This window comes from Nelumbo lutea, chromosome 8 (genome assembly GCF_056320005.1).
Source record: "Nelumbo lutea isolate HS-2025 chromosome 8, American lotus-T2T, whole genome shotgun sequence".
NCBI lineage: Eukaryota > Viridiplantae > Streptophyta > Magnoliopsida > Proteales > Nelumbonaceae > Nelumbo > Nelumbo lutea.
The window spans coordinates 15,229,733-15,247,864 of NC_142691.1; the positions used below are offsets into that span (position 1 = coordinate 15,229,733).

The 18,132-nt window shown below is 36.1% G+C and overlaps 1 protein-coding gene across 4 annotated transcripts in view; it reads right to left on the reverse strand.

Moving 5' to 3' along the window:
* LOC148842947 (CBL-interacting serine/threonine-protein kinase 24-like) overlaps positions 1-17,682 on the reverse strand; it is a 36,638-nt gene extending 18,956 nt beyond the window's left edge. Inside the window, exons 1-11 of one of the 4 annotated variants that reach the window (XM_088958014.1) lie at positions 17,251-17,682; positions 16,846-17,100; positions 15,854-15,916; positions 14,831-14,902; positions 12,790-12,897; positions 12,620-12,694; positions 12,476-12,529; positions 11,261-11,386; positions 8,883-8,972; positions 7,739-7,861; positions 131-250 (exon numbers count right to left, since the gene is read on the reverse strand). In XM_088958014.1, the coding sequence (XP_088814140.1) occupies positions 131-250; positions 7,739-7,861; positions 8,883-8,972; positions 11,261-11,386; positions 12,476-12,529; positions 12,620-12,694; positions 12,790-12,897; positions 14,831-14,902; positions 15,854-15,916; positions 16,846-17,004 (990 nt within the window). In that variant the 5' untranslated portion in view covers positions 17,005-17,100; positions 17,251-17,682. The remainder of the gene's footprint in view (positions 1-130; positions 251-7,738; positions 7,862-8,882; positions 8,973-11,260; positions 11,387-12,475; positions 12,530-12,619; positions 12,695-12,789; positions 12,898-14,830; positions 14,903-15,853; positions 15,917-16,845; positions 17,101-17,250) is intronic. The other 3 variants (XM_088958016.1, XM_088958015.1, XM_088958017.1) reach the window with 3 other exon arrangements.
* Between the last annotated feature and the right edge of the window lie 450 nt (positions 17,683-18,132).

The following is an 18,132-nucleotide window of genomic DNA, read 5'->3' on the forward strand; positions in this document are numbered from 1 at the left end:
AATAGTTTCAAGTTACATATTCTTTACACACAATTAATGTCTTTGTAAGAAATTAAGAATGGATTACATTCTGATGCTGGTCATTCAAGGGTAAAGTGGAAGCTGAAGGCCAAAACATAGAGAGCTCTACCTGTCGCCTGTCAAACAAGGCTGAGAGGTTCAACCCTTGAGAAAGGGTAATCATCTCAAAAGCATTCATTATCAAAGGGCCTCTGTCACCATGTTGTGACTGCTCAGACACAAACTGATCCTGCAAGATATGGTACAACATAAAACACAAAGAATACATTTTTTGTAAAGAAAACATAAAGATACAACATGTTATGTTTATGTATTTTAATTTTGGATAATAGGTTTTTTAAAATTTAACTTTATATTTTTTAATATTATGTTTAATATTTTATTTTTTTCTTTTTTTTTTATTTTTTTCTTTTTTAGCATTTTTTTTTGTATTTTTGCGACTTGTTTCAAAAAGGCATGCGCCTTGGGCGCAAATCGGCCCTTGTGCCTTTTTTGTGCCTTACGCCTTTAAAACACCGGGTGGGTAAGTTGAATTACCTAACAATTACTTGGCCAGATATATCATTTGCAGGTAATGTGGTGAGTCAGTTGATGCAGAATCTTGGGTTCCACATTGGGATGCAGTTCTAAGGTTTGTATGGTACTTGAAGGGAGCTCTAGCCTCTAGGTTATGGCTTGTTATATAAGAATGGAGAAAGTCTTGAGATAGAGGGATACACAGTTAGAGAGTGTATGCCCTTGGCTCCAATCAGATTGATGTACATATGCATTTATTGTAAATGAATAAAAGTACATAATTGATTCATGTTATATTTGGTATGTTTCTGTGTAATTACCTTTAAACTGGACACTTATGAGACTCGTATTAGCTTAGAATATTCTTAGCCGTTGGATAGACCTAGAGAGGTTTATCCTACTAAGGCTGACACTAATGTGCTGCCAAGTCAGTTGGGGTAGTTTATCTCAGCTACCAGGGTGAAACCCGAAGCACATGTAGTGTGTATTTACTTGAAACACTGAACCCAAACCATTTTCTAGTTATGCCCTGGACCTTGGAGACTGGTGGGCAAAACTGAAAAGTTACACCTAACCCCTAGACTCGATTATGGTACTGCACTAGGTGTTGGATTGGGCTATCTTTGATATGCCAATCAGTGAGATCCTTAGCATGGGTCAAAACCTAGGTATGTTGGGGTAGTCTGAGAATTCACTCGAGTGGGTGATCATAGTGACAGGATCAGCCCCTTTGTCATACAAAGTGAATGATCAGGGACTACACTCTCTCTGATGGAAACCAAAACTTCCGGCAGTCGGATTCAACCATGTTTGAAATTTGTTTTGCAAAATATATATTTATATGAAAATATATATATATATATATATATATATATATATATATATATATATATATTATGTTTATGAAAAAGGTTTGCAAAAGGTTTTATTTAATTCACAGGATCCATCCGAGCGGAGAGTGCAACACAACACTGTACCTTGCAGCCGAGGGAGAGGTCCTCTCTTGTCAGGCAGTGTTTGATCATTATGGGCTGAGAGGTTAAGTGTAAGACCATTTAAGGCTTTTATACCTGATGGGATAATCTCACTTAAGAACCATAGTCCTTGGGCCTTCATAAGGTGGCTAGACTCAAGGACCATTTAATGTAAATGTTGGGCCCATTAAGAGCCCATACTGATGGACTCAGTGGTTCACTGTGTATAACAGTGAATTCAGCCAAGCCTTGTAATAGAGGCTAGGCTGAACCCGTATGGCTTTTGTGAGATCAATGTTAGGGTCCCACGCCATACAAAGAGAACCAAGTTCACCAGCAATTAATAGGGGAAGTGAGCCCACTTACTTAATGGGCCTAAGGACCAAGATTAATATGATTAATCAAGGTGTCACATGACAACTTAAGCAATCATGTGTGTCATGTGACATAGGGCGAATATGGGTATGGATCTAGGTTTGGATCAGCAGATAAGATAAGGGGATAAGCCTTATCACTTAAGGAGTCCAGATCCAAATAAAGATTTGGATTAGGAAACTCCTAATTGGATTAGGAGAAGCTAATCCTTAAGGCTTATAAATAGAGGGGGCGGATTGCTTCAGTTTAACCTTTTCCTACTCTCAGTTCTCTCCCTCTGTTCTTGCCACCCTACCATATTCGATCTCCAGTTTCTTGGACTGATCAAGATTGGATCTTGATTATGATTTTTGCAAGAAAAATCAGATTTAATTCGTGCTCACCATCCCTTGCTTGATCCTTGCTGAAGGATTGCAGTTCTTGCTGAAGGACTGCATTGTTGAACCTGCTTCATCTCAAGCTGCGCCATCTTCAGTGAAAGCGGGTTTTGGTACCCTCTTTGGGCGTGACACCTACGTTGGGAGCTACACGTGTGGATTCCGTATTAGGTATTGCTCTCCCATTCTTTTGGTTTCAGATCTGGTCCGGTTTGTTTCAAGAACGATCCTTGAAAGATGCAGTTTTTCTAAAACTAGGAATATGATTCCCCGAAGGGAGAAAATAAATTTTTGAAATTTCGCCCAACCACCCTGCATGGTTCGACCATCCATATGATGGATCTCCCTTCCCTTCAGATTGGGCCAGTTCAATATCTGGCATGAGGTCCACTACATGGTATTGTACCTTTCTTGGAGGAAATTTGCCGACATGGAAGAGCAAGAAACAGACAATGGTGGCAAGAAGCAGTGCTGAAGCTGAATATAAAGCCATGGCACACACTACATGTGAACTAGTATGGTTGAGGAACCTCTTACAAGAGATAGGATATTCGATTGATACCCTTATGAAGCTATATTGTGACAACCAAGTTGCAATCCGCATTTCTTCTAATCCAGTTTTCCATGAGAAAACAAAACATATAGAAGTTGATAGTCACTTTGTGAGAGAGAAGGTGCTCAGTGGAGTGATAATTACTGCATATGTAAACTCAGGAAGTCAATGGGTAGACTTGTTAACCAAATGGTTGAGTCGGGGAAGAGTGGATTACATATGTAACAAGTTAGGACTATATGACATATACTCACCAGCTTGAGGGGGAGTGTTAGAGTTGGTTGTATAGGGGTAGTTTGGCCATTTTGTTTTATGTTAAGAGTGAGGTGTAACGTTTGTTATATTTTGGTTTAAGTGTTGTGTCCCATACTTAAGTAGGGGCATAATTGTCTTTGTTCTTTTAATTAGAAACTTATAAATAATATTTGGCCGACTAGAGAGAGAATTCTTCTCTATAGTTCGAACCAATCCTTCTCTTCAACTTCTTCTCTTCTCTTCTTTTGTTTCTCTCTTCCCTCTTTCTTCTCTACTCGTTTCTCTATTATTTTATAACTGAAACAAGTACAAATATGAACCATAACACCTATTAACTTATTTTCTGTTAGTAGTATCACTAATTTGTTAAATTGTTTAGTGATCTTCTTTCCTTCTTGTGTAATACAGGATTTGGCCTCGAGGAAGACAATTGGTAGAGGAAGTATGGTGGATGGGCTCTACATGTTGGAGAATAAGGCTAGTCTTGTGGCAACAGAGTCCATGAGTCAATAGTAAGAGTCAGGTCTATTTGTGACATAGTCATCTTAGTCATTTATCTTTTGAGTCATTGAAAATTTTGTTTATCAGAGTTTACATGTCAAACTTGTCAATTAAGTAAACATTGTAGAATTCAATTTTCTTCAAGAAATAATAAATCTGAATTTCCTTTCCATATTGTTCATTCTGATGTTTGGGGCCCTATTACTTTGCCTTCTGAGACTGGCTACAAGTATTTTATTACACTTATTGATAACATGAGTGTATCCAATGTGATCAAGAGATGGAGTGCCAAATTTGTAAAAGATTTCCAACGAATGATCTTCACCCAATTTCAAACTGAAATCCATATCTTCCAATCCAATAATGCCAAAGAATATTTTCATAGTGATCTCACGAAATTTTTTGCTTTGTGCGAATCCCTTCACCGCAGCTCTGGTGCCCAAACACCCGAACAAAATGATGTTGCTAAAAGAAAGAACTGACATCTTATTGAGGTTTCTCATGGATTACTATTACATATGAATGTCCCAAAACATTTTTGGCTAGATGTTGTTTTATGTGTGGTATATCTCATTAACCATATGCCATCTCGTTGGTTGGAGTACAAGGCCCCACATCAACTCTTGCTCCCCAAGGCTCCCTTATTTCCTATACATCTGTTTGGTTGTCGTTGTTTCGTTCAAGACTTTCTCCCAGTCCTAATCGTGGTAAACAAGATCCTCGTGCTATTTATTGTGTTTTCCTGGGGTATCCCTCATCGCAAAAGGGATACTAGTGTTTTGACACTATTTTTTGGAAATATTATATTTTTATGGATGTCTCTTTCTTTGAAAGTCACCCTTTTTTCTATTTTTCCTCGAGAAGAGAATAGGAGCGAGGAGAAACATGCTTAGGTTTAGCTCCCTCCTCTTCCTAATCCTCCTCCATTCTGTGTTTTCTTTCGTTGTCACAAAGGCCAACCAAGTTCAAGGGTTGTCAAGCATCTAGAAGTTGTACCACCAATGCCATCAGATTCCCTAAAGGCTAATCCTATCCACCCAAGTACACTTATTCCTATCGGTGTATTTGATCCAATTGCTATTGATACCTTTGTTGTTGATGACCTTGACCTTACCATTGCTCAAAGGAAGGGAGTTAGGTCTTGCACCACTAAACATCCCATTTCACATTTTGTTTCTTACGAGAACATCTCACCTTATTTTTGTGCCTTCCTCCCTTCCACTGACAGTGTTCCTATTCCTAAGAATGTGGCAAAATCTCTTTTAATGCTTGAATGGACAAATGCAATAAAAGAAGAGATCAGTGCTTTACATAAAAATGGCACATGGGAATTGGTTGATCTTCCTAAGGGAAAGGAACCAGTTGGATGTAAGTGGGTGTTCACAGTAAAGCACAGGGTAGATGGCACTGTAGAATAGTATAAAACTCGATTAGTAGCAAAGGGTTTAATCAAATGTATGGAGTAGATTATGCATAGACATATGCTCTAGTTGCTAAGATGAACTCTATCAAAGACCTTTTTTCCCTAGCTGCTAACCTTGATTGGGACCTTCATCAGTTAGATATCAAAAATGCCTTCCTGAACAATGATCTTGAAGAAAAAGAAGTGTGCATGGTGCAACCCCCCAATTTTCGTGCTCAAAGCAGTGAGCAGAAAGTGTATAGGCTGAAGAAGTCCTTATATGGCCCAAAACAATCACCAAGGGCCTAGTTCAGTAGGTTTCATTTAGTTGTGTAGTAGAGAGGCTATAAGGAGCATCAGTCTGACCATACATTGTTTATGAAAATAAGGAAAGGTAAAATTACAGCCCTGGTAGTATATGTCGATGATATAGTTAGATATCAAAAATGCCTTCCTAAACAATGATCTTGTAGAAAAATAAGTGTACATGGTGCGACCCCCAATTTTTGTGCTCAAGGTAGTGAGCAGAAAGTGTACAGGCTGAAAAAAGTCCTTATATGGCCTAAAGAAATCACCAAGGGCTTGGTTTAGTAGGTTTCATTTAGTTGTGCAATAGAGAGGCTATAAGTAGCATCAATCTGACCATACATTGTTTATGAAAATAAGGATAGGTAAAACTACAGCCCCGATAGTATATGTTGATGATATAGTTATTACTGGTGATTGGAAAGATGAAATTCAGAAGTTGAATGAGTTCCTTGCTACTCAATTTGAAGGTTTTTTTCTTGGAATTGAAGTTTCCCACTCGCAAAAGGGGATCTTCATTTTGTCAAAGGAAATACATCCTAGATCTATTACAAAGATTCAAGAAGGTTGGAGGTGAAGCCAACTAATTCCCCTATTGATCCAAATCGCAAATTAGGTGGTTGCCATGGTTAGTATGTCAAAGATGTGAAGCAAAATAAAATTTTAAGATTTTTGTAAAATTCATATAGAAAATTTTAAGATTTATTTTTCAATTTTTATCTATTTTGTTAACAATTTTTTGAATTTTCATTTTTTTTAAATATGCTTATCATGGCCTGGCCTAACCCAAAGCTCAACTTATAGGCCATCCCAGATCGGGCCCACCTAGGCTCGTGCCATGGGCCATGCTGGGCCGGACCTCTTAAGTATCCTAGAGGAGGTAAGCACGGCCCAATTTACACCTCTACAACCAAACATTACTTATGTTGTGGGGATTCTTAGTCAGTTCATACATGCCCCTAAGACCACCCTCCTAGAAGCAACTAAGAGAATCCTCAGATATCTTAAGAAATTCCTAGGTGTTGGTTTGTTTCAGAAGCATGGACATTTGAAGGTTGAGGTGGATACAAATCCAGACTGGCAAGATCAATTGATGACAGAAAATCTACTAGTGGTTATTGTACCTTTGTGGAGGGAACCTAGTCACATGGAGAAGAAGCAAAAAACAAAATGTAGTGGCTAGGTCTAGTGCTGAAGCTGAATATAGAGCAATGTCTCGTAGAGTAAGATTACGTGGATAAAAGTTTGTTGGGTGAGCTGGGATGTACGATTGATGGTCCCATGTCTTTACTAGTGTTTTAAAAGGTGTGGGAGGTGTACGCCTGGCGAGGCGCTCCTAAAACGCCCTGAGGCATATGCCAGATGCGTTGATACCTCTGAGGCATACACCTCGTGCACATCTAATATAAAAAGCCAGGAAAAAAAAAGAAAAAAAAAAGGAAAGGAAAAGAAAAGGAAGGGAAAGAAAAAGAAAGAGAAGAAAAAAAAAAAGAGAAAAGGAAAGGAAAGGGAAGGGAAGAAAAGGGAAGAAAAGATAAGGGGAAAGAAAGTGGTTTGCCCCTTTCCCCTTCGACTAGGGGGCTTCACCCCCCAGACCCCCTGCCCCCTTTTCGATGCAGCCCAATTTGTTTTTCTTTTTAGTTAGGGGGGTCTTGCTCCGCTTCGGCGAGCGAGCGAGTTCGACAAGACCCCCCCCCCCTTTGAACTAATGTTATGCATCTTTGTTCTTCTCAATACAAAAGACTTTTATTAAAAATAAAGAAAAAATGAGATCCCCCCTTCCTCTTCATCCTCCTCCTAACCCCCCTCCTCTTAAGGAGGCTTACACCTCCTTGTGTTTGGGAGGCTTACGCCTCTTGCGCTCTAAACTACGCCTCACGCCTCTAGGTAGTGGAATGCCTCACGTCACGCCTCCGCATTTTAAAACATTGGTCTTTATATTGTGATAACAAGGCTGCCATCAACATTGCAGCCAACCCAGTTCTCTATGATGGAATCAAGCATATTGAGGTCGAAAAACACCTTATTAGGGAAAAACTTGTCAGTGGGGAAATGTATACACCCTATGTCAGTTCTGAAGAGAAACTTGCAGACATCTTAACATAGGGCCTACATTACTTGCGGCATAATGATTTATGTGACAAGTTGGGCATGATTGACATCTACGTCCCAACTTGAGAGGGAGTGTTAAAAGACTTTCCTAAGTTCAGCTTTAGTGCTACATGGGCAATATTGTACTTCTACTTTATTTTTTTATCACCCTAATATAAATACTAATACTGGTGCCGCCAACATGACTTTTTGGCTCTCAATCTTTTCTCTTCTCTCCTCTCTTCTTCTCCCCTCTTACAGCTTTCCTCTTATTGTTCTTTGTTTAATAGCATGAAATATTACTTCACAACTCTCATTTCTACAAGAAGGAAAGTAAAAGAAAAAGAAGGAACTAAAAATGGCCTACCTCAATGTCATCAAAAACTGCTCGTACATCATCCAAATTGACTACTTCATCTTCCCCATGCCTAACAGTAACATAGTTTTTCCTGAACCACGGATCATTTTTTATTCCTTCAATCCGAATTCGCTGCATGAACATGGGAAAATGGTAAAAAAAGAAAAGACAACTGAAAGTTCATTAAGGAATTTTATTTTTCTTCATTATCATTTTATTTAACATGCATCCCCACATATATCCTCTTTGGTGAGCATAAGGCCTTCAGTAGAGCAGAATGGAGGAATTGGATCGCCTTCATAAGTGGGATGAGGCAAGTGGTAATGATATTACAAATGATCTTCTCAGGTATTTAACATACCATTGTTTCTCATTCCATCATTGGCCTTTCAGATCAATTTATTAGATAGTAGCATATGTTACAAGAAACATTTTGACCATTGAATTCTCACTTATAGGAAAGTTAAGTCAATAGATATAAAACTGCATAGTGACCACTAGACCTGTTCATGGGCCAGGCCGGGCTTTGCCTCTTTATCAACAGAAAATGTGCAGGCCCAAGCCGGAGCCCGGCCTGACCATCAGGCCTAGATCTTGAACCTGAGCCCAGCCCTTATATAAAGCCCGAAGCCCAACCTGTACACAAAATGTCTTATTTTCAGTGTACTTTTATAAACTAATATTATATTAATTTAGTAATAATTTAATAAATTAATAAACTAATTTGTATTTCCTAATAGTAAATTAATATTTATTAATAATTTAAGAAATAAATATTATATATATATATATATATATTTATTATATATAACATAAATGCTATTTTGTTATATGTAATAGTATAGGGCCGGGCTTATTTGAGAAAGCCCAAGCCTGGCCCAAAAAATGATTGGGTCGGGTATTTAAAGCCCGAGCCCAAGCCCGTGGACCTGAAGTTTTTTCCAAGCGCGAAAAATAACAGGCCAGGCCATTGGGCTACCCAGCCCATGAACAGATCTAGTCACCACCTTAAGTGTGGATAGAAACTCAAATTTGATAGATGTAATTTTGATTATCAAAGACCTCAGAAATGGAAGGGATAACTAGGATCTTTCTATCATTGTCTATTAGCATCTTATTGGGGTAGTGAACAAATGGTCTGTGTAGTACTCACACTCTTAGGATTTGGATCAAGTATTTTACGTATCAATGCCATTGCTCCAGGAGAGAACCAAGGTGGACAGGAAAAATCTGCTGCATTGATCTATAAATGAAACAAAAAGAATAATTAGAAATATACCCAGATCCCAGATCATAAAGACTACAGCTTAGTAATGTTATTAAGAATCCTTAGTGTCCTACTTGTGAGTCAATCATCTCAGAAGTCATGTATTTATTCAAGTGCCTATGCCTAAAGTATAAACCAGAAAAAATCAGATCCTAAATGAAGATAACAAACTAATAATCATAGAACAAAATGTTAGGCAGTCAATAAACAACATGTCCAGAAAATGAATGCAGCAGAAATGTAAATGCTAAAATTGATGAGTGGAAAAACTAAAAAGGATAGGATTAGGAATGAAGTTATCTGTAGTAACCTAGGAGTAGCTCCAATATGTGATAGAGAGAGAGAGAGAGAGCAGACTAAGATGGTTTGGGTACATTCATAGAAGACCACAAACTGCACTAGTTAGAAGAAGTGATTTGTTACATATTGAAGGGGCTACAGGAGCTCAGGGTAGACCAAAGGAGGGTAGAAGTAGGAAGAAATGATTTAAGCACTAACAATTTAACAGTGGATATGGATTTAAATATAATGAATTGGAAAAACAGGATTCATGTAGCTGACCCCATACAATTGGCATAAGGCATGGATGATGATGATGTGTAATTGCATTCAAACAGATGGAGGGTTTCCTTCAAAACATGTACAAGTATGTAGCCTTCTTTACATGAAAAAAAAATTATCAACAAAATAAGCAAAATATGCAACTAATCAGCCTGCTGCAAGGGAAGTACATATTGGACACTGCAATTGTCAAAAATGATTGGACTCCATTGTGTGCGAAAGAACTGATTGTTGAGATTCTTAAACTCCTTGTGGGACTTTTCCCACAGAATGATAGTCATCTCCACTTTTCCTGATATAACTTCATTTAGTGATTCTTTATTTTCAATATCCTGCAAGTTTCACATGTTCCAGAAGAGAACAAGGGGGACTAACTTCCATAACACTTTGCAATTACCCCTTTGGTTAAAACTTTGTATTGGCCAAGAAGAAAACAGAGTCTGGAGGTCCCCTGGTATTGCACCCTGTCTATTGAAGAATTGAATGAATAGAACTCATATGCTATAAGAAAAGTTGCACTGAATTAACAGGTGGCCAGCTGATTCATTATGGCACCCACATAAGTAACATCTGTTGACCAAACCTGTAATTGGTCAATGGTAGGTATCTTTTCCAAAATAGCAGTTCATGTGAAGAAAACAACCTTGTATGGAGCTTTGGGACTCCAAATCCACCACCAGGGTGCTGTCTCATCACCAGAATAGGTAAGAGCTCCATAATACAATTTGACTGAAAAGCTTCCAGATTTAGCTGCACTGCAATGTCTGCAGTCTTTAGCAGATGACACCAGATGAAAAGGGTAGATCGGCTCCCATCATTTCATAGCTTTCTTTATCATGGACAAGATTCAAAGTATCGATACGCACGATATGCAAGATTCAAAGGGGTGATTCGCTTAGACTGAAACTTTTTTAAGTTCCAATAATTGAACCAGGAATTCTCTAGAAAGGGTACTCTTCAAAAGTGGCCACATGGCCTAACTCTCAGTATTGAGTGTATCGGTAGGTTCAAAAACCAATATGTATCAACACTTCAAACTTTAATCATACAGCAAATATGGTTTCAAAATCCGTGGTCTTTATCAAAGAAGTGGTAAGTTTGAACCATTATCTTAATCAGTAAAATAAAACTTCAAAATCTCCTTTGAGCCAACATAAAACTCAGCATGCATGTCCAGTAATTTCTACTATGAAATTAGACTTCTTTCTTGCTCAAAAGTTTACTGTCAAAGAGAGAGATAATTTTATATGTATAGGTGTTCAAAAAATTTTGTTGAACTATGACACCCAGATACCTGAACATGCTTAGCATGCCCATGTCAAACATGATATATACCTAAAATGATACTGTATACTGCATGGAACAACAAGAGAATCCACATGATTAGATGCAAGGACTAATTTTTAGCATGAAATCTTCAAAAACTACACAATTGCTTTATTTTAATAAATTATACTGAAAATTTGGTAGATATTTCATGCTTAATCAAATTTGACAATGTAAGTATTTAGAAATGATGATTAAATATTAAGGCATGGTATCACCATATTAAGTGGATTCTTCATACCCATATTGTGTCCTCCATTTCCGATACCCTTATTCATGTCTATATCCATATTAGTTGTCAAGTAATATATAATTAAGTATTACATATATCCTATCATGTCATCCATCCAATTTCTCAAAGCACAAAGGCAGATTACCTTTTTGTATAACATTGGAAGATCTATCTCATCAAAGGGGAGGTACCCAGCCATAAGAACATAGAGAATAACTCCACATGACCAGATATCAGCAGCAGAACCATCATAACCCTGGTTGCTGAGCACCTAAAAGGGAAAAAGGTTTAATTAAGATTGAAGAAGTTGCATCCATAATTGGAACAGTGAAAATTAAGCATATATTTGCATAATTGACAAGTACTATTAAATAAAGCAGATAACCAACTAAGTTCACAAAACATGCAAAGGAAAGAATCCCTCTCCTCTTGTCACCCACCTTAAGGAAAACATTAGTTAAAACAGAGCTGAATTAACAATGAGATAGCATGAAAAAAAAAAGTTCCAAATGAGATTTTTTGAGAGAAAATGATCAAGTCACCTCCCTCTTTAGTTATCAGGTCAGATTTGGATTGGATCCAGTTACACCCAAATCTTATCTGTTTATATAAAGACCAAATCTGAATCTGAATCCAAATTCCAAGGGGATTTACGGGTCTCAAATTTCAATTCAGATCCTATCAGGTTCTTGGATTTAATCCGAGCTCATTTCAACATCTCTTAAATAAAGAAAACATAAAACTGTAAATAATCATTCATTAACATATAGAATAAATTTATGTAAATATGAAATAATATATTTTGTTAATTATAAACTTTATATATTATTTATGAATATGTATAATTTAATCATAATCAGATCTTAATCGGATTGAATGGAGTTAGATCAGAATCTGATCCACTTATGTAAATGGATCATCTGAATTCAAAATAATCAGATCACATCTCAGATCAGATCTGGGACTTTTCAAAGTCCATTGACAACCCTACCAATGTGGAAAGACTGCTTTCTGAGACAATGTATTATTTCATGATTTTAATAACTGGCATAATAGCTTAGAAACTCAATACATAAACTAATTAAGGACCCTCTTATCCAATTAAGATCTGATTATGATTAAATTATTTGAATACATGCTCCTACATAAACTAAACTTAATTATGTAGAAAGGCCCTCTTATTTGATACTTCACCTCCTAGAAATTAAAAAATTCAACTTAATTCAAGTACAAGAGATTCTGACATGAAAGTGCACATAGACCAAAGAAAACCAACAATGGTAAACAAACATATAAGACTCAAACTTGAAGTGAAATGTATTTTGCATAATATCAAAAGGTTCTTAAGAAAAAGTGGTACCTCAGGTGCAACATAATTTGGGGTTCCACATGTTGTATGAAGAAGTCCAACTCCCTAAAATTGATGTAATCAAAAGCAATAAAGGATGTGTGCAGTTAAATGCAAACTTATCCATTGAAACCAAATGTAGGAGGACATGCTTACTTGTTGGGGCAATGCACTAAGTCCAAAATCAGAAATTTTCAAGTTTCCTTCGGCATCAAGAAGAAGATTTTCAGGCTACAGATAATGAGAAAGGAAATAAAAATTAAGGGCCTATAACTAGAAATCATGATTTTTCAAAGGAGAAAAGAAAACATTAACAAGTTTCCAACCTTTAAATCTCTATGGTATACACCCTTACTGTGGCAGTAATCAACTGCATCAATAAGTTGTTGAAAGTATCTCCGTGATTCATTCTCAGGAAGCCTTCCTTGATGAACCTAAAGACAGTGTAATGATAAACAAAAAAATAAATAAATAAAATAAAATAAGGGGAACTTGGAGAGAACCAGCTAGAAATAACATATAACCTTGAAAGAATGCAATACAATTATTTGTCTTGTTGCACCGATAAAAGAAACTGTAATTGGTTATCAGACATGTGGAAATACAGAGGTGTAGCATGAAATACAAAATTGCAGAAATACAAAAGTAAAGAAAAAAGAACAAAAAGAAAAAGAGAATTATGGGCTGTTCCACCAATTAACAACTCGTCAAACAAATGAGATAATGGAGTCTCACAACTGTAAGAAGAAGAATCTCACTTCTGTAGACAACTGAAGTTACAGAGCAAAATCATCTTGAAGAAGAAGATTTCAGAAAGAGGGATACAGTTCCTTCCAAGTCAAGAAATCCTAGTTGTCATCAGATGTAATATTCTTAAGAATGTTAATTATATAAAAAAATTACAAAGGACCTTAAGAAAAGCATGAGGCACATGCTAACTGTCCACAACTTTCTCTCTTCAAAAGTTGGGTTTGCTGGAGTGGATGGTTTTAGATTAACCCAAAGTAGGGTGCAAGTTGGACCAAGTTGGGTTGGGTTGAGGTCGACCCTAACCCAACCCGACTTTTTTCAGGTTGGGTACAGGTTGACCTGGTTTCTTCACTTCCTTCTGCTAAAATGTTCTTATTTTTTAAACTTAAGGGCAGTGGATTAAGGTTCACTGGTTTTAGCATTAGTTTTATTTCTTAAACTCAAGGCTAGCATTAGGTTCACTTATTTCTTAAACCAAACCTAGATACTAGAATTGAAAAATTAGCTATGGCATTCAAAGAAGTTAGCCCTCGTTTGGAAGTGCTTATTTTTAAGCACTTATTTTAGGACGGGACCATACCAATAAGCACTTATGTGTGTTTGGGAAATAAGCCCCAATAAGTGCTTATTCATGGAAATAAGCCCATTTTGAATAAGAACCCAAGAAGGTGCTTATTTTTAAGCACTTGTTGAAAAACAATTATTCCTTTCTGACCCATCTTGGCCCACCACATAATTTTTAAAATACCTATACTACTACCATTTGAAAGAAGCACTTTTTCACCAAATACTGGTAAGTACTTATTTGAATAAGCACTTATTTTAACAATAACCACTCCCAAACAAGGCCTTAGCCTTCTTAGCCTCTCCTTCCCACATCAGGGCTTCAAATTGTCATATGCTACACTGCTGAGTTTCACAATGAATCCATCAAATTCCTTCTGAGCAAAGAAGAATAAAGGCATGTTTTATGAAGAACTAAATAATTTCTTTGGATTTTCTTTAACAACTTTTACAATTTATTTAGATCCCTTTAAAGAATCACACCTACCTTTCTAGAAAATGTAGCAATGTAGTACCAGTTAGACATTTATTTGAGCTACCAAACATGCAAATGCAATATATTTTTTTATCAGTAGGTACTAGCTAGGGAAATATATTTAGATAATCAATAGGGAACATCTCACCAAGTTCAAATAATGGTTCAGGCAAAATGATTTCCTCTTGCTCAAATCAATTCATGGTTGAAATTGAAATTTGAACTAGAATGGTGGTTCAATGATGAATAAGGTGACAGAAGATTCTTATTCAAGGGTTGGGGTTAGAGAGAGAACTGTTCTATATGTCCTAGGCTCCAAATCAACAAATGCTAAAGGGACCGCCTTGCATGTCCGTAGAGTGAAGAGCTGTACCACTTTTCTCCTGTGATCACAACTCGAAGGTAGACCTTCCAACCCTAGATATTCCCTTTATGTAAATGACATCAAAGTTCATAATTCATATAAACAAAAACAACTTCCTTCACAAACCAACAAAAGGAAATTCTAATTAACAAAGATATATACATTAAAGTTATCACTCATCAATTTATTTAAGAGAGATTTACAGAGGACTTACTATTTTATCAAAAAGTTCTCCTCCGGTTACAAAGTCTAAGATGATATATATCTTTGTCCGGCTTGCCAAAACCTTAAGAAAGAATGAGCAGGAAAAAAGCCCATCTCAATAAAGGCATTAAGAAAAGCACTAGTAAGAACAAAACATGGCTTTACAACATACCGATGAAGTCTTATAAGATAATGGATCCACAACATCAAGCATAATTGTAAAAGCATCTAGGCATCTAGGCTATTCTAGGCAACAGGGGAGCACCATTGCCAAGTCCCCTAGGCACTAAAACTTTACAAGAAAAGGAAAATTCTAGGTTAGTTTCCTAATTTTACATACCAATCAGCATGCATATAAATTGAAAATACCAATTTTCTTTATTAATAGAATTAATTTTCCTCTCAAAATATAACAAAACATCATATATAAAAGATAATATCATTTTAGATCAATTAGTTTTAATATTTCAAATGCAACACTATAACATAGTATTTAATAGACCAAGTGCATAAGAAAAAACCATCGGAAACTAAATAAATCCATAAATTTATACTAATAAAAAAATTAAGAGACGGAGTAGCAAGGAAGGAAAGGAACAAGGATGGAAAAGCCCTTTTATCTATTTGCGAGAAAGAGAGAGAGAAACTGTAGAAAAAGAAATAAAAGACTCTTTATCAATTTCTTCTCTCTTTTTCCATTCTTAAAACCCTTGGTTCTTTTATGTTTTAATGATAAAATCCTTAAACAAAGCATAAATATATGTAATATACTATAGGATGCACTAACATACATGGTAACAGTATATGATCAGAGTAATAATATTCAATAAGGTGCCTGCCTTGTGACTTTTATCACCTAGGTGAGCACCATTTTTACACAGCTTTTTTTATTAATATTTTTATACATGGCTTTCAGGCAAGGCATCTAATCAAGGACACCTTGTTGCTTAGGCAATACCTTGACAATTATGACACCAAGATATATTAATATCAGCCATATAAATAATTCATACAGCAAGATGTAATGTCATACCTCGTGCAACCTAACTATGTTAGGATGTCTGACAATCTTCATTATAGATATTTCTCTCTTAATCTGCAATCCAACTCATAAAGAAGTTAGCTGAACAAAGAACATGGAGAAGAAAAGGTATGAATGAAGCTCAAAAGCACAAAATGGACAGAACAGCATAAGATGATGCCTGTACCAACTGTATCAAGAATACCAGAAAACTAAGTATTTGTAGAAGCCTATACTAAGGTGACTCTGAAAGAAGTCCTAAATGTGAAAGTTAATTCCTCCTTATTCATGTTTAATTTTGCTACTTTTAGATTCACTGTTTTAGCTTGTCCATCTAGAATTTTAGATGATAGCCAAACTAAGCATTGATCTTCTTAAAGAACTTAAATTTTAACTTCAACATTTTTAGATTAAAGATTTGTGATCATCATGGACAGAAAATGCTACAGAGGTTGTCCCTTGACAAACTAAGCTTTAGCTTCATTATTTAGATTGTCCATCTAGAATTTTAGATGATAGTCAGAATAAGTGTTGATCTTCTTAAAGAACTTAAATTTTACCTTCAATAGCCTCTTTGGATGGAATATTGGTGATCATCATAGGCACAAAATGCTACAGAGATTGCCCCTTTGCATGCTGAAACATAAAACGAGGCAACCCTAGGCCCATTTTACGGTTAGTCTGATTCTAAATGACCAATCCTGCCTGATTACCCAGTATAACATGGTGACTGAGCACGAAAGTTATCTAGTATATACTAGAATCACATTGAAAGCACTCCATTCAACAACCAAGTATCAGAGGACAGGTGATGAGTACACAATTCATATAACAATCAGAAGTCCTACTGACAGCTACTGCATGAAAGCAGCAGCAAATAGGAAAATAAAAGAAGAAGAAATAACTTGAAATAAAAACTCCGGGAGTTGCATTAAGTAAAAGAAGAATGTTCTATAGCTGGTTGCATAAAAAACCAAATTTTAAGATATGAAGACCATAATTACCTGATCCACCATTTTGTGTTTAAGTATAGTGCTTTTGGCCATAACTTTCATAGCAACACTCTCTCCAGTCTCCGTGTTTTGTGCAAATTTAACCTTTGCAAAAGTTCCTTCACCAATCGTTCTTCCGACCTCATACTTCCCGACCTTTCTTGTTACCATTTTCACAATCTCTTCAAATTCATTTCCTCAGAGGACTCCGGGTTTCAATGAAATTCTCCGTTCCATTCAGAGGGAGGAAGACAAGCTCCACATATCCTGAGCGCATAATAAACAAAACGCAAGAAAGAGAGAAGTAAGAAAAATAAGGATTGATTAAGAATAAGAACAAAGCGAAAAAATATATGTTCTGGAACTTTTGCAGTAATGTCTACATCCATCCATAACGAAACGCAAAAAAAGGAGAACCTGGAAGTAAACATGGCACAACGAATCCGTGATTTGATAAAAATTGCGACTTGAGAATAGTGAGAGGTGAGGAATTATTCGAAACAATTCGAATATCTCCGATGTCTCGGTAGATTCCTCACCGGAAAAATGTAAAGAATCGTGTGGGAACTCGACGGAAAGTAGAGAAGATCGCCGGAGAAATCAGATCAGCAAACGCTGCTTAACAGCCGAAGTCAAATTTCTATTACGTCTTCGAAACAGAGGAAGAAACAAGAGGTAAGAGCTATCAGAAGGCTGCTGCCTGCTGGAGTTCAATTGCCCCCTTTAACCGCTCGAATCGAATGGTCCTTGTTGGAATAATTAATTAATATTATTAATTGAAGCCACATAACTTGTTCAACAAATAACAATTCATAATTCTTAGGGAAGATTCCCGATTAATATCATTTTAGTATGGGCCTAGTGTCATTTTAGTTCCGAATTTTAAAATGTTATAAATCTATAATTCAGTCTTAAACTTTTAAAATGTGTCGACCTAATATTTATCGGTAATAAACCGTTAGTATATGTGATATATGCAAATTAAATATTTTAAAAATGACAAAACTAACTTTTAGGGGTGTTTTTTTGGGGATTTTGAGAGAGAAAAGTTGGTCAATCCAATTTTGATTTTCATTGACCAAAAATTTTACCATTTTTTTTTATAATTACGTAGAGAGCAGGAAAAGTTTATTTTATTAGGTATCACTTAACCGATACCTGTCTACTAAGTGTATAAATAACTTTTGCACTTGGAGAGAAATTATCAATACTTGAATGGAACAAAAATGATTATTTTAATAATAAAATTTTATAATTAAAATAATTATTATTTTATTTACATGAAAATTTAAAGAATAT